Genomic DNA, 16,941 nt, shown 5'->3' with positions numbered 1-16,941 from the left:
AGGACCTTTGTGGAGAGAAATGGGGCATGTGCATGTACCCTAAGTCAAGACTGGCTCAGATCACCATCATTTATAGATTTAGAGCTGGACAGGACCTCAAAGGGCATCTCATTCTGCCCCACCTTCCCCCTCATTTCATATATTTGGAAACCAAGGTCCTGGGAGATGAAGTGATTTGCTCAAAGTTAAACAAGTTCTCCAGTACAATTAAGATAGGAATTGATTCATAAAGCATTGATTTAAAAGCCAGAGAGCATAACTGAGATTTGAACCCAGGCCTTTTGACTCCAAATTCTTGGTGTTGCACCACCCTGTCTCCATCCTTCTCCTCCATAGGGATGCCCTTATGAAGAGTCTTCCCTTGGTCCTGTTCTCTGTCTCTTTGATATCTTGTCTCCCTTTCTCTCTCTTTCTCTGTGCGTCTCTCTGTCTCTGTGTGTCTCTTTGTGTCCCTCTCTATCTCTTCTATGCTTCTGTCTCCCTTTCTCTGTCTGTCTTTCTCTGTGTGTCTGTTTCTGTGTCTCTTCTATCTCTGTGTGTCTGTCTGTCCATGGTCACATGGCAGTGGCTCCTTGCATGGGAAGGACTGGCTTGAATAGCAGCAGCCCCAGTTTAGAGCATCCGAAAGCGATGTAAGAGGGGGGAGGGGGAGGGGGACGGTCGTCCCAGGGCACAGACCAACAATTCCCCATCAGTCGTAGGGTGAGCTCAGCCTCACTCAGCGAGACTCCTGGGCTCAGGTGGCTCAAGCCGCAGCCTGAGCACAGGGAGGAACGATGGCTCCCTCCAGTGGACAAAAGTGGCAGCTACAGCCTGACTAGTAATGCTTCTTCCCTGAGGAAAAGACTTCCCCTCCACACTGGGCTTGCCATACTCTGGATCAAATAGCTCAAAGGGATTTAGAGGTCTAGACCACACCCATCTCCCTTACCCATTTTACAGATGTGACAACTGAGGCTGGGGAGGCGAAGCCACTTGCCCAAAGTATGGGAACAGGGGCAGCTAGGTGGTGCAGTGGATAAAGCACCAGCCCTGGATTCAGGAGGACCTGAGTTCAAATCCGGTCTCAGACACTTGACGCTTACTAGCTGTGTGACCCTGGGCAAGTCACTTAACCCCCATTGCCCTACAAAAACAAAAACACAAAACCAAAGTATGGGAACAATTCAAACCCAGTTCCTCTGAATCCAGGGCTCTTTCTAGGACACCCCACTATAATTCCATTGGCTTACTCTGGGCTTATCAACCTCAAGAAGGATTCAGGAATGTCACATTCTAGGATTGGCCCATGGGGACACATTTTTTGCTCAGGGAGCGAGGCGGCTTGTACCCCGCCTTCCCCAAATCACACATCCAGGAAGCATCTGCTACAGGGTGGGAGCAAACCAGCTTTGGAGGGCCCATCTGCCCGAGGTAGGAGGAGCCCCTTCTGAAGGCAAAGGATCGATGAACATTCTCCATTTCCCTGCCTAGTGGCTGGGCTCTGATGAGTTCCAGAGTTCTGCTTAGGAGTCCCTTAGGGGTGAGTCAGTTCTCCTGCACCTAAAGGCATACGTGCAGATAATACACAGGAGACACGTAGAGGCATAGACACAAGTGGGTGTAGACCTCGAGTCATCACCCCATTGCAGCAAAGCAGCAGCTCTCAGTGCCCAAGGGGGACCATCCACCATCAGCACCCTGGTGTAGACCATCAAATCACACACGGGAATTTGTCACTCATTAACTTCTATTTACTGAGCACCCATTGGGCGCATGACATAGCTCCTCCCTGGAGCCAGGAGGAGTTCAGAGGACACAACCCCTGCCCTCTGGAAGCATGGGCTCTCAAGGGTGTGGAGAATAGGAACAAAACGGGAGAGGCAGTGAGGCCCAAGTATGGCTGAGGGGAAGGCTGGAGAGCCAGTGGATGGGGGTTGGAGGGCGAGTCTTCCCCATGGCTGCTTCACTTGGCTGAGCAGAGACAATGGGGGCCGCTCCCTTCACTCTCCTTGTCCCTCAGCCTCAGCCTAGGCCTCCCACGTGTGCTGACGTAGTCTTTGCACCTTGCCAGGAAAAGACCAGAATAAACCAGGGTATGGAGGGTTCTGGGGACTCAGAGCCATTTCTGGGGGATTCCCCTGGGGACCTTGTCTGGGGTACCAGGAACTGGAATCCATCCCTAAGGAAAGGGGGCTTGCCGGGTCGGGGCTGCTGCGCCTTATGCTAGAAAAAGGGGGAGAAGGCACCTTTCCCTGGATTTCCAGAGGGTGGGACCTGGGGTCAGGGCAGTAAAGAGCATTTTTGGGGGAAGATGAGAAGATACTTGGCATGCTGACTAGTCCCAAGAGAATTGCCCAAGCCTGTCATTCCCTACCTAAGCCATCACCCCTATTGGACAGCTGCTCAGAGGGTGCTTCTGCTGCTTGGGGGAATGGGCAGGAATACTGGGGTGCTGGGGTACCTGGGGGCTGGGAGAGAGGTCCTATTCTCTGCTGCCCCTTTTAGCAGTCACCATCCCATCCATACCCTCCCCACCTACTCTCAGGGATTCCAACAGTGAGACACCCTGTGCTGCTCCTAGAGAAACAAAGGCCACTTGTTCCCAGAGTTATAGGTCTCTATCCTCAGCACTGGAGTTTCTCTGGGGAGCGGAAGTTTCCTCCACCCCCTTCCTGCCCCCACCTCCAGACTTTTGGCTCTGCTTGGTTGATCACTGAATGGGTGTTCAAGCCAGGGGCCTCTCCCAGATGGCAGGGCTGGGGAGGGGGGAGGGTCAGGGAGGAGGAGAAGAGGTTAGAATTGGGGGGGGGGAGAATGTTGCCCTGCCAGGCTCAATCTTGGGATACCTGCTGGACCCAGGCTCCCACCAGGCTGGGGGGGGGGAGAAGGGGAGAGACTAGGCCCATACCTTTTCTCTTCTCTTCCATATCTGCCAGGCTGACCTAGAGAGCTCTGTAAGCCTGCAGATACAAGGCCTTGGGGGTTCCTAGCTTCCTCCAGGATAGGGGAGAAGCTAGAACCTGTCAGTAGTTGAGGAACCCCCCCAACTCCTCCCCAGGGCCTTCTCTAAGCAGGTATCCTGGCTTCTCCAGCTCTGAACCTGTACCCCCCTTTTCCCTGGACCTCTGGTTCCGTTTGGGCTCTCACACATACATATGAGCACAGGGTTAACCCCCTCAGAGGTTTATAGCACCCCAGAGCCAGAGCTGAATTTAAAGACTAGTCCAACTGGGATGTAGAAATGGGGGGTGATAACATGTTGGCACATTTCAGGGCAGGGGGACAAGCCCAGGCGGGTCTATCCTGTCTCACCCTGCCTTCTGTCCCTGCCCCCAGCGAGCAAGCATGACTTCTCTGCTCTGGTGGGTGAAGGAAATGGAGTTTGTATCTACACTTTCACTTCTCTCCCCCCTGGGAGGTTGAGGGGGTGTGACTTGGAGGTTGAAGGCTGGGGGAAATTCGGTTACTTCAATGAAGCAGCGCAGAGGGGAGGGATGGAAGGAAGGATGGGCAAGAGAAAGCCACCAGATGGGAAGGGAGGAATTCAGTGCTGCCTCCATCAGTGGCCCAAGGCTGAAATGCCTGAAAGGAATAAGTGGGGTCAGGACCTCCAGCCCTGGACACAGACAGGACTGAAAGCGTCGGCTTTTCTCCATTGTGAGACATGGCTTCCTGGGGCCGCCCCAGGCAGGGGGCCTGTCCAGCTGCCACAGGGCCACTGAGGGCAGCTCCGGCCTTCACAGTTGGTTTCGGTTTCTCTTGGGGATGATCTTGCGGTAGGTCCTTCTCTCCGAAATGTTCCTCTTTACCTTGGCCGTGGTGGGGGCCTCTTCCTGGTGCAAGGAGGGACTGGAATGGGACTTCTTGAGGCTGGGCTCCGGCTTCCAGGTACCTTCTACCTCCTGTGCCAGCTGGCTCTCCCACAGATCCAAGTCATCGGAGGGGCAGTGCAGCCGGGCCACCAGCACCTGGACGTAGGTCTCATAGCGGGTTTTCTGTAACACACACACAGGCCCCCACAGCCCCTCATCTCAGTCTAAGTCCAGCTACCAGAGGGACAGAAGGAGAACTAACCTGGGGGAGGGGAGGAAGGTGGCATAAGGTTGGGGACCCAGGCAGCAAGGGTGGCATATGGGTAGTTGGGGTAATTTGGACAGCCCTGTGGTCTTATCAAGTCAATGGGTATGGGGGAGACATCAAATGTGTGTGTGTGTGTAGATAGATGAGAGAGATGAAAGGCAGAGAGGAGAGAGGATAGCTAAGTAGAAAGATAGATAGATCACACACTTATGGATGCATATGTAGCAAAAGGACAGGAATAGGACAAGCTGTCCAGAGCTCAGCCCCCACCCAAAGCAAAGGAGCAGGAATGGGATGGATTACTAGAAGAAATCCCTTCTGTCCCACCAATATCACATTTTGGGGGCAGAACAATACTTAAATTATTTTTTTATTTGTTTTTTGTGGGGCAATGAGGGTTAAGTGACTTGCCCAGGGTCACATAGCTAGTAAGTGTCAAGCGTTTAAGGCCGGATTGGAATTCAGGTCCTCCTGAATCCAGGGCTGGTGCTTTATCTACTGTGCCAGCTGGCTGCCCCCCAACACTTAAATTCTATAGTTAGAGATCTTTTCCACCAAACCCTGAGACCCTCACTCATCTGAACCCCTCTCCTCTGGCATTGCTCAAAGCAAAGAAAATATCCTGCTTGTTGCTGCTCATTGCTTTCCAGTATAGATTTCTATCTCAAGGTAGGATTTAGTCAGGGTTGTCCCTCCAACCAGTAATGAAGAAAACCCACCCTAAGGCCAACCTGCTGGTGAGACTCTCTGGACTTAGCTAGGATGGTCCTAGGCTGACAAGCCCTTCTGTCTTGTTGGGGCTGGTTATCACTTGCACCCAATTGGCAGAGAATTTAAGAACCAAGGGTCAGAGGAATGAGGACTTTAAAATTAATAGAAATTTTAAAACCACAATAGAAAAAACAAACAAAACCAGAGATGTAACCAGGGTAGAAGAACTGGGCCTTTGCCTCAGGCTGCTGTATCTTAGGGGAAACTGACAGAACTTGTTCCTTCTTAGCTAAGAAGAGAGATGATTCCTTACTTCCTGAGACACATGAGCCAAAATCAGAAGCTACCAGTTGGCTGCTTCCTTTGCCTAGAGGCATCACCCAGGCAAGGTCCTTCTCAGCCCAGGGTGGGCTGGAGTCTGTCTCCCCTTCAGGAGACTGTCTCAGAGCCTCCCCATCTCTACCCCACAACTGACCTCATCTGAAAGAGGTGATTTAAGGGTTCACTCACTTCATGGGACATTTCCCCCAGGCACGTTGTTATTGTTTCTTTAAACCATTTGCTCCAGGTATAAGAAGTGTTAGTAATAGCCCTGTAAACAATGCTTCCAGAAATTAGGTGGAAATTCAGTGGCAAATCTTAATTTGGACAAAAGCAAAAAAAAAAAAAGTTGGTAGCCTTTCCAGATCTATTGTCTATGCTAGTTGAAAAACATCAATACATATATTATCTAAACTTGGGAAGCCCATAAAAAACCTTGCTAGGTATATTTAGAGGTATAAAGGACTGGAAGAACAATTTATGGCTGACAAGAAAGTTGTTTTTTTCCTAATCTTATGGTGGGAAAGTCCCCCCAAAATAAGCCAAAAATAAATAAAATAAATAAAATAAGCCCAAAGAAAACTGCTTTGGGTTTTAAAAAAAATTAAACTCACAGCATTCTGGGCCTACAGAGGCTTTGGCCAGAGAAGTGGTTCTTAGACTGGAAAAGATAAAGGAATCCAGGGCCAGGGAGCTTATGAGCCAGGGGTACACCCGTGCCGCCCATGCCCAGCAGCACCTTGCTGACGCACATGCAGAGGGGAGTTGAGGTTGTACAGGGGCGGAGAGCACAGGAACATAGCTAATGAGAGCCAGGGAAGGAGAAGACTGCCTATGGAGGTGGGGTGGAGGGAAGGAAAGGGAGGCGGCTAAATGGGATGGAGACGATGCACCTCGTACTCCAGGTACTCCTTCCGGAGCCTGTACTCCTCCAGGTCCCGGCTGCGGCCCCTACGCTCTGGCAGGTTCCTCTGTAGATCGATGAGGTCATCGGAGGCTGCATCCAAACAGCTCTCATGGGATCGATGTTGCTCCTCCTGTGTTTTAGAGGGGGCTGGAGTGAGGCTCATGCCTGGCCTTGGGGCCACCCAAAGAGCAACTCTCAATGGGATATCTGGATACTCCCCTCCCCCACCAAGGGAGCCCCTGGTCTCCACACTCCCCTCCCCTCTGCCCAGGGGTCAGTATACCAGGGAGCTTCGGGCTGGGCCAGTGGGGAGGATGGGTCGGACAAATTTCCGTTGAGAGCCCACGGCGGCAGGAAAGGGTGGTGCAGAGTGGGTGGCTGCGGCCAGGTTGATCCGGGCGATCCAAGAACTCATCTCCTTGGCAGTCCTGGCGTGAGCATGGCAAAAGTCATTGGGTGGGAGCGAGGGAGAGGAAACAATCAATCCTCTATTAATTGGCCCCATTTCCTCCCTCCCCTCCCCCATGCCACATATACCCACTTGTCTCAGTTTTTAGGGGGAGATTATCCAGACCGTCTCAAACCCCGTCCCCCCAAGGCAGAAAGCACACCCTGAGGGTTTCATGGTGAGGTATAGTCCAGACCAAGAGTGGACCGAGTCCAGTTGCCATCTAACAGAACAGGGCCAGTCAGGGCTGAAGGCCCAGGAGAGAATGAGAAGGAAGCCATTTGGGAAAGGAGAGGCCCTGGAAGTGTTACAGTCTTGTGCATCTTCAGCTTATCTTCCCATAAGTACTCACGGGGCATGGAAGAGGTAGAGGCGCCAATCAGCGGTGCGCAGCTGAAAGACGTGAGGTTTCTTGGTGTAATGGACAGCCGGGAGAGCCAGTGCATGATGTACCCCCACCGCTTCCTCTGGCATGGGGCCTTCTGTGCGCCAGTCTTCAGGACAGGATTCTTCTCCCTACCCCCAAGGGGATGAGAAGAACCTTACCAGGTCTGGAGTGAGGGAATGTGGGCCCTGATCTGGCACTGGGCTCCCATCCCTTCTCCAGTGGGATTCTCATCCCTACCTTCAGGAAGTAGAGCACCATCCCTCGAAGTAGGGTGTGGAACACCTTCCAGCCACGCTTCCCCCAGGGAGCTGTCCAGAGAAGAGGAAAGAAGAAGAAAGTGTGTACACATGTAACTAAGTCTAGGTCAATGAGGCTTTTGCCTAGGGAGAAAACTTCCCCTTGATGTAGTGCTCTAACCTTTTTTGGCCCCATGAGGTTGGCCCTGGGATAAGAAGCAATTTCTGAGATATAGGACTTCTCTAAGAGAGGAGGCATTTGAGGGACCTTTGAGCTCATTTTTGGGGGGAGAAGGGACATTCAGTTCCCACAATCCTCTAGGACAGGAGCTAAGCATCACTGCAGGGTGGTAATTCTCCCAGCTCTCAGGCAGCCCTGGGGCAAATGTTAGATTAGGCAGGGGGTTCCCAGTCCAGTATTCCCCACCTGCACCTGTGGTCCCAGAGTCTGCTCTAGGCATCAGAGTGGATAAGCTAGGTAGCAGAGTTGGAAGACCTGAATTTTGATCTGGCCTCAGTCATTTCCTTGCTATGTGACCCTGGGCAGGTCACTTAACCTCTGTTTATCTCAGTTTCCTCAACTGTAAGAGGAGCATAATAACATCACCTACTTGTGAAGATCAAATGAGATAATATTTGTAAAGCACTTAGCACCCTGTCTGGCATATAGTAGCTCCTACATCAGGGCTTATTCCCTTCCCTTCCCTTCCTCCTTAGGGATTCCCTGCCTTCCCCCTTCCCAATGGTCCTGGCCACTGAGCAGTAGCCCACTCTAAGCCAATGTTTCCATGGAAGGAATGCCACTTCATACCCTGGGAAAGGGACAGAATAAAAATAACCTTCTCCTCTGTGTAGCTTTTCCTGATCCCCCCACCAGAAAAGACGTCTTCCTCTAGGTGACAGGAAGAGCAGAGTTTGAATTCTGCCTTAGATACTTCCTAGCTGTGTGACCCCGGGCCACTTTTCTCATCTGTAAAATGGTGATACTAACAGCACCACCACACATGACTGTTTTGAATGTATACAGTGCCAGAGAAATGGGAATGGTGATGATTACCTGTTGTATGTATGACATGTTTTTTTTCTTGGTCTATTTTATATCGGGGTTATTTCCCTATCCTTCTTCCTCATCAAAATCTTAAGCTCTTCAAGGATAGGTCTTGTTCATTTTTGGGTGTCTCCCCACAATCCCTTGCATGTAGTGGGTGCTCATTGTTTGCTGACTTAGTGGGCTCAGGCAGTTTACGTACACATTATGTACACACACATCCCGGAGTTCCCAGAGCCTCAAACACTCACTCTTTTTCCCATCGACATCAGCGTGCATCTTTCGAGCGAGGACCCCTTGCTTGTAAGTGGGTACATTAGGGTCTTGGATGAATTGGACTAGGGTGTTGCGTCTCTTCTGGCTGCCTGAGATAGATGGCCTGTGCTTCATGGATTTCATGGCTACCTCCTCCTCTTCATCCCTGTGTGACGAGGAGCCAGAGGATATAAGAGCCAACTGGGATGATGGAAGCTCAGCCAACAACAGAGGGAACAGCTCTGAGGGCATAGGGGATAGAACACTGGACTTGGAGCCACACAATCCTGAGTTCAAATCCTGCCTTGAATACTAGTGGTTGGACACTGGGCAAGTCATCAACTCTGTCTGCCTCATTTTTCTCCTCTGTAAAATGAAGACAATCATAGCACCTACCTCACAGGGTTATTGTGAGGATCAAATGATATAACATATAAAGTGCTCTATAAGTTTTTAAAAATTTATTTTATTCTGAACTTAAGAAATAAAACAAGCATTTCCTTAATGCAGTAGAACAGAAAAAAAGATGATTGCTGGTGAAACTTCAAGCCTATTGTGTACAACTTGTTTTTCCTTTTCAATATATAATAATGTTATCATGTACATTTGTTTTGTTTTTCCTTTTTTTCTTCCTTCTCCCTGCCCTAGAGATGCTCTAGAAATTCTGGCAATTATTATTATATCATTAGGGATGGAGACCCAGAGGAGACAGTAACAAGGCAGTCTCCCTGCACTTCTGATGGATGGGGAATATCCATCCCTTCCCCCCAACCCCAGAAATCTAGGACAGACTTTGTGCTCTCCTAACACTACCCCCAAGTCTCCTAGGTTTCCACGCTCCAAGAGGCAGGGACTGTCCATGTGCATGGAATTCTCTCTGTTCTTTAAACTAGTCTTCTCACCCCCACCCCCTTTTTGAGCAGTGCCATATGGTCTCTATAATATAGAGAATAAAGTGACCTGGGCTCCCTCCTCCTCTACTCCTTGTTTAGAACTCAGTGGGCTCGGGCTTCCCTTATGCCTGCTGGTAACACAGATCAGGTCCCTGCTTCTGGCTCTTACTCTCATGGAGAACAATAGCATGAGCCAGACCCTTGGGCTGTTTAAGTGGCAGATTCCTGAAGAACCACCTGGTCCCACAGCCTGACCTGGAGAATTCCTACCAACATGGACAGGGTTTGGGGGGCACTGTGGGAGGAGGATCAGTAGGTGGGGGAGAAGGTTTATTACTCACACTGCCCACTCCAGCTTCTCACTGCGGATAGACCAGTAGAGTGTCTGGAAGCAGAAAACAACCCATGAAGAAATAGACCATAGCCACCATTAAAAGTTAAGGAAACAGATTTAGGGAAGTTGAGTAATTTATCCAAGGTCATGAACATCAGAAACTAAATGTTTTTTGAAGCCCAGCTCATGTGGCAAACACCTGCCCCTCCCCTCCTCCCCCAGCCCTTCTTTGTCTGGGTTTACAGGGGTAGTAGTGTCCAATATCTTTTTCCTAAAGGGAGAGCGGATCACCAGTGACCCACTGTGGACATCTTCCATCCTCACCTTTAAGGCTCCAAAGCCCAAAGTGAGCCAAGGAAGAAATGAACTAGGGCTCCTTAATACATCATGTCTGTCTTATAGGATGTGGTTTCCCTCGGAAGGCCCAGTGAGTGACGAACACATGGGAAGTGTGCCCCGCCCCCTCCAATTCTGTCATCTTTAAAATGACAGGTTAGATGAGATGACCTCCAAGGTTTATCACTTTCTTTTTTGTCTTCCTTTTATTTATTTGTTTGTTTGTTTAAATTGTTTTTCCAATTAAATGTAAAGATATTTTTCTGAGTTCCAGATTTTTCTCCCACCTTCCCTTTCCTCCCCTCTTCTTTGGACAGCAAGCAATTTGATATAGCTTATACATTACAATCATGTTAAACCTATTTCCACATTAGTCATGTTCTATCACTTTGGATGATGGGTATAAGCACAACAAGGACCCAGGCATCCTGAGTTCCAAAAAGAAACCCCTCAGGCCCCCCTTGTTGGTTTCCATACCTTCAGCTGCTCCTTGGGGAAGTTCCCACCATCCCTCAAGCCATTCAAGTTGGTTATAAATTCTTGGCAGCTCATGCTCTTGCCAATGTTCTGCAGCCACATGTATCCATGGAGAAAAGCAGACAGAGGTCATTAGCCAACAGTATCATCTCCCCCTCTCCCTCATCCCCACAGAGCTGGATCATCCTGCCCAGATGCTGGAAACACCCTCGATCTCTCTGCCTCAGATCTGCCCAGATGACACCTTCCCCTTATTCTATCCCCTTGCTCTACCTCTGAGCTCTCTCCCTAGCCCATCCTATACCACACAAATGCCATCTACTCATTAAGCCAACCTCTGATCTACCACTCCCATCAATCACCAGCTCTTCTCTCCCTGATTTGTTACTTTCATGGTGCCAAGGATTGTGGTCCCTTGTTGGGGGGGGGAGGATACTCTCCCCACTTCTATTCCCAATACCCTCTTTGATTGAGCAGACCAGTATTCCAGGAGCCAACCATACTGGCCTCGAGTCCCGGGGGAAAAAACCCAATAACTTCATTTCCTTCTCCTGTCTCTGCCTCCCTTCTTTTCTCTCTTCCTCCTCCCTGATGCTCCCACCTCCCTTGATCCCTCCTTACCTGTCCATGTAAATCTGTGTTGAGGAGCATCAGTGCACAAGTCAAGGTATGGACAGCATCTATGACACAGAGAAGCCAGGATGTCTAAGGTCTTGATGTAGGGTGGGTTGACTCTCCTGATTTCACCTACTATTAATACTGACTGATTAAGCAAACTGTCTTTATCCTTTTCCCATCTCCTCTGTCCATTCACATCTTTCTTGAATTCCTCATCACAACATGGAATCCATAAGAGGATAGATTTGGGTTTTTTTGTACTTTTTTTTGTCCTTTTGTTTTGTTTTGCTTTGTTTTTTGCAGGGCAATGAGGGTTAAATGACTTGCCCAGTGTCGCACAGGTAGTAAGTGTCAAATGTCTGAGGCCAGATTTGAACTCAGGTCCTCCTGAATCCATGGCTGGTGATTTATCCACTGCACCACCTAGCTGCCCCCAAGAGGATAGATTTTAAGCTGAAACGGCCCCTAGAAGACATTAAGTCCAACTCCCCATGCCCCATTTTACAGATGATGAAAATGAGGCCAAGATCACTTAAGCAATAACTGGGATTTGAACTCAGGTCTTCTAACTCCAAATCCATCATATATTCCCCACTGGACCATGCTGCCTCTTTAAGCTTTGGAGTATGAGCCTTGTAAATGTGTTAAGATAATGGATTTAGCAGATACTCAAGGACCAACCTGGAGATTTAAACTGATTGAATTGACTGGATTAATGGCTGACTTCTAGTTAACTAGATTCTAAGCACATCTGGCCGGTACTTGAGAGTACTTAAGGAAGCATGGTTCTCAGATGCTGACTGCTTTGAACTTTGACCACCTTCCAGGGCAGTCAACCAATCGGCTTGAGGAGCCTCCCATTTCTGGGAGGGGACAGAAAGGAGGAAGCTGAGCCTGCACAGGGAGCTTACTCTCTTTGGCTTCATCGGTGTGGTGGCAGGGAACTTGACAGGGGAGTTTAAGAAGGCGAGGATTTCAGGCATAAGAAATCTGTTCTCAATCTTTCTCTTTCTTTTACTACCTTTCAATAAACCCTTAAAAAACCTAAACTCATTTATCAGTGATTTTAGTCAGTTTCCCCCTAAAACTGGGGGGACAGATTAGAACCCACATTTAGAATTTTAAATTACACATAAAAGACTGTCTATCTTTCATACAAGGCCCAGCCTAGTGAGGTGTGAGGAACCTCATCACAATATTGGTGACCAAGTAACCCACTTCCACTTCTGAAACCATTCACTAATATCTAGAAGGGAGGGTGGCCTTAATGAGGGGATGACCAGCCCAGTGGAATCATAGCACTTAGGTGTGTTTGAGGTGTACTGCTCCCTCTCTTCCAGTTCAACCAGTGAGAGACAATCTCCCTGCTTTCTCTCGGATCCTTTTGTCCAGCCAGGCCCCCTCCCCTCTGTCCTGCCCTGTCTCCTGCCATGATCCTACTTTTCTTACCTGCTGATGGGAAGGCCCCAGGGTTGCATTGGTGGAAACGCTTGGAGAATTGATACAGGATTCTCTCTCGCTCCTGAGTCTCCCCACTCAACACCAGAGCCTGGAGGAAGCTCCTGACATGGAACAGAGGGAGCAGGGTAAAAGTCAGGGAGGGATAATCGTTGGAGAAACACGCAGTCTCCCACATGCAGAACAGATCCTATGCCCCCAAACCCACTCCATTTGTCCACCAAGAATCATAGGTCCAGATCTGGAAGGAACCCAGGAGTTCACCTTGTCCAACTCCCTCATTTAATCATCGAGGAAATTAAGGCTGAGGGAAGTTAAATGACTTACCCAAAGCATCTTAGTCAAGGGAATGTAGATCAAAACCTGCAAGGGACCTCAAGGACCCTGAGGAGGTCTAAATCTTTTATTTTTAGGTAAGGAAGTAAATATTAGAAGTGGGATTTGAACCCAGGATTTAATACATGCTAGCTGGCATTACAGTGGCAACTAGGTGGCACAGTGAATACAGAGCCGGGCTTGGAGTCAAGAAGACCTGAGTTCAAATCCAGCCTCAGACACGTCCTAGCTGTGTGACTCTGGGCAAATCACTTTACCCTGTTTGCCTCAGTTTCCTCATCTGTCAAATGAACTGGAGAAGGAAATGACCAACCCTTCCTGTATCTCTGCTAAGAAAACCCCCAATGGAATCATGACCAAAATGACTGAACAAGCTGGTATTATGGCTACTTGTCCTTGGTTTTCTTGCCCCTGTCAATAGCCTATGAGCAACTTACCGAAGGGCTTGGTCCAAGCTCTTGTCTTTAAACTGGAAGAAGGACAGGTACTTCTCAGCCACCTCCCTGCTGAAGTCATTGCTACAAACAAGAAGGGGATGGGAAGAGTGAGGAACCTGTATCTTGGAGCCAGGCAGAGAAGAAAGTGGAGGAATAGGAGCTCCGGTTGGCCATCCTGGATGCCAGGAAGTCCCAGCAGGAGGAAGATAGACAGACTGACAGACAGAGGTCCCACCAGAACCAGGAAACAATGTGAGGAGATCACTGCCACCTTGGGAACCTCATCCCAGACCCCAAAGGAGCATGAGAATGGAACTAGATCAGTTCAGTGGTGAGGAAAAAGGGAAATGGAAACAAGCGTGGGCAAGGGGAAGCAGACACAGAAGATGCTGCAGGTGGGGCTGGGAGGAGAATCAGGGATGAGGAAAGACACGGGGACAAGATGGCAGACCATGCCATGGGCACGTTAGCAGTAGCTAGCTACCCTCTGAAAGGGGATGACCCATCTTGTCAACCAACCAGCCAGGACCCCTGCTCACTTCTTCTGGAGGTGCACAGCCACCTCAGATTTGCGAAAGCCATCCAGATGGTAGAGGCGAGAAGCCAGTTTCCAAGACACTTGGTCTGGGCTGAGTCCATTGGCAACCTTGTCTTCAGCCTCTGGGCCTTGCCCTTCTCCCTGGGGCTCTGTTTGGGACTCAGTGCTTTGAAGACGCCTGAAAAGAAATGAAAGGAGAGGATCTTGAGGACAAAGCTGGGATACCTATTGCAGACCACCCAAGAATCACAGACCTACATTAGTTCTGACAGCACAATATTCACTCGACTAATGAAGGCCCGATGTCTAACATCAGATCCAAGGACAAACCCAGGCTTCTGAGGAGGAATCTTTGAGGATGAGCTTGACTCAAGGCCAACCACAAACGGGAGGACAGCTTAGGCACAGTCTGCGACTGCCCTGAAACCAGATTGAGCTCAAGCCCCCAAAGAACTTAAATGGCAAAGTAGATAGAGTGTTAGACTTGAAGTCAGGCAGACCTGAATTCCAGTCCATCCTCAGACACTGTGTGGCCCTGAACAAGTAATTTCATCTGTTTGCCTCAGTTTCCTCAACTGTAAAATGGGCATAATAATAGCACCTACCCCACAGGGCTGCTGTGAGGATCAAATGAGATTATTATTACGAAGTGCTTAGCCCAGTGCCTGGTACAGAGTAAGAACTACATAAATATTAGCTATTAGGATTATAATTATTAGTGAGTTCTCAGGGCCTCAGTTTCTTCATCTATAAAATGAGGGGTTGAAATCGATGGGTTCTAAGGTCCCTTTCAGCTCTAAGTCTATAGTTCTTCCCATCTCACAAAGGGAACCCAACTCTTTTAGGGTCTGAATTATCATTCATAATAACAATAGCCAACATTTTTATGATTTAAGGTTTGCAAAATGCTTTACATATATGATCTCATTTGATCCTCACAAACACCCTGTAAAATAGCTGTTATTGTTAACCGTGGAGTTAAGTGACTTGATCATGAGTTACGTATTTAACTGACTAGGAAAAAAGCCCGACTGAATCTGAGCAGAAGTCAAATGTAGTGCCACTCCCCCCCCCCCCCCCAGACCTTGACTGATATCCAGTGCTCATTCATGGTCTTCTAATTGCCTACGCTCAAAGACATTCAGGAAAGGGAAAAAACAACAAGCAAAGAAGCCCAGCTCCCATCTTTCTAGCTTACTCTCTTCCCCCTCTTCCTCCTCCCCTTTCTCCTTTTCCCTCCTCCTTTCCCCTTCTCCTCCTCCTCCTTTCCCTCCCCCTCTTCCCCTTTCTCTTCCTCCCTCCTCTTCTTCCTCCTCCTCCTCTCCCTTTCTCATCATCTTCCTCCTCCTTCTCTTCTTCCTTATTCCTCCCCCTCCTCCTCTTCCCTCCTTCCTTTTCTCCTCCTCCTCCTCCTCCCACTCACCCCTCTCCTTCCTCTTCCTTTTCCCTTAGCTTGAGCTCTTCATCATTCCCTAGAAGCCCCCAAGTTTGGTTTGAGTATTGTGGGAGCATATGGATAGGCATGACAGCAGAGAGCCTGACACAGCCCCAGGAGAAGGAACAACATAGACAGCACAGGCAGAGAACTGTCTCCCTTTCCCTGAGACTCCTCAGTATAATTAGACATGTTTTATTTGCATCTATGAAATAAGTACAGCTAATGGTTATGGAATAATTGTTTTTGCACAAGCAAAAGACGCTTCTCTGACTCCTCAAGGAGAAACAAGATGGCCCTGGGTCCTGAAGAGCAGATGATCAAAGGGGAATTCAGGATCCAAGCAAGAGGCAGAAGGTAATCAGAGGAAGTGGTTTGGAGGAAGCCAGGCTCTTGGAGAGATTTTTTTTTCCTGATAGATAAGGGAACTAGGCCCAGACTCAACCCAGAGTAGGTATAGAAGACCAGGAAAGATATCTAGGGAGTTAGGGTGAGACAACTCAGCCTGGGCCTCAGACAGCCGAAGATGAGAAGTAGGAAGAGAATATAGATTTCATGGGGAAAAAAGCTGGAGTCAGAAGCAAGAAATTTAATAAGTCTTATTAGTACAATCTATTTGGAGTGATGGACTAATAATCCTTATGCCCTGCTCAAAGGTCAGTTCTCTACAACAGTAATTTTTGTTGTCTCAAGAGGATTGGGTAATTATAAGGGAAAAAAATGTTAGGCAAGAAAAAAAAATCTTTTCTATAAACACTTCTGATAGAAATCAGACATCCAAGCCCATAAGGAATTACTGCAAATTTGAAAGAGTAAGACTCATTCTACAACAAATAAATGATCAACAGGTAGTTATCAAAATTAAAAACCTACATTAATAGTTCAAGGGAAAATTACCCAGTCTCCATTAATCAGATGCAAATTAAAGTAGCTCTGAGAGGCCACCTTTACAAAGCAGAGTCAATGAAAAATGCTCAGGACAACGAAAACCAAATGATTAAAAACGATAAAATCCAACATTGGTGAGGCTGTGGAAAAACAGGCACGCTGGTGCAGAATTTGTAGAGCTGTGAATTGATGCAATCTGTATGGAAAACGATTTGGAACTATACAAGAAAAGCTACCTTTTGTAGCCTTTGATCCATTTTACAAGAATCATTTAGCCCCACTGTTTGTAACAGCAAGAAACAATGTAGCTTTGCAAAGCTAGAAACAATTCATATGGGCAGAGACCAGGGAATGTCTAGAAAAATTGGGAAATATAAATGTGATGGAATATTATGATGTCATAAGAAATGACAAATAGGAAGAATATGATCAAATGATAACATATATAATGCACTTCAAAAACCTTAAAGCACTACAGAAACATTAGCTATGATTACTATTACAAAGAAATGTGGGGAGATTTATAAGAAATGTTACAGTGAGGAAGGCAGAACAAAAAGTATATACAAACTCTCAAAAATAAAAGTAGCTGTAACAATAACTAAGTTCCCAGATGAAAAAAAGGTCAGCAAACAGGGTGGTTGTGATTTTAAATTTCCTTTAACAAACTGCTACTAATGGAAATGTAAGTTTTACATATGATTATGTTTGTGGCCAATTGTTTTATTCTTCGTGCTTTCAAACGTTTGTTTTTGTTGATGGTTACTAAGGTCAAGATAAAAATACATAAAGTGCAAAGCATATTTTTTTTTAAA

General features: G+C 48.0%; 1 protein-coding gene across 5 annotated transcripts in view; it reads right to left on the bottom strand.

The window, feature by feature from the left end:
- Positions 1-1,720: 1,720 nt before the first annotated feature.
- The window catches only part of PSD4 (pleckstrin and Sec7 domain containing 4), a 64,863-nt gene continuing 49,642 nt past the window's right edge, over positions 1,721-16,941 (bottom strand). For all 5 annotated transcript variants that reach the window (XM_043986679.1, XM_043986683.1, XM_043986681.1 and 2 more), the window contains 12 exons: positions 13,805-13,981; positions 13,266-13,346; positions 12,484-12,596; positions 11,038-11,096; positions 10,417-10,506; positions 9,611-9,654; positions 8,373-8,542; positions 7,075-7,145; positions 6,802-6,965; positions 6,285-6,429; positions 5,988-6,131; positions 1,721-3,977 (listed from right to left, as the gene is read on the bottom strand). In XM_043986679.1, coding sequence (XP_043842614.1) covers positions 3,720-3,977; positions 5,988-6,131; positions 6,285-6,429; positions 6,802-6,965; positions 7,075-7,145; positions 8,373-8,542; positions 9,611-9,654; positions 10,417-10,506; positions 11,038-11,096; positions 12,484-12,596; positions 13,266-13,346; positions 13,805-13,981 — 1,516 coding nt within the window. In that variant the 3' untranslated portion in view covers positions 1,721-3,719. The remainder of the gene's footprint in view (positions 3,978-5,987; positions 6,132-6,284; positions 6,430-6,801; positions 6,966-7,074; positions 7,146-8,372; positions 8,543-9,610; positions 9,655-10,416; positions 10,507-11,037; positions 11,097-12,483; positions 12,597-13,265; positions 13,347-13,804; positions 13,982-16,941) is intronic.

This window comes from Dromiciops gliroides, chromosome 2, assembly GCF_019393635.1.
Source record: "Dromiciops gliroides isolate mDroGli1 chromosome 2, mDroGli1.pri, whole genome shotgun sequence".
NCBI classification, from domain to species: Eukaryota; Metazoa; Chordata; class Mammalia; order Microbiotheria; family Microbiotheriidae; genus Dromiciops; species Dromiciops gliroides.
Note: the sequence above shows the minus strand (reverse complement) of the source record. Positions and strands in the feature narration are given on the sequence as shown.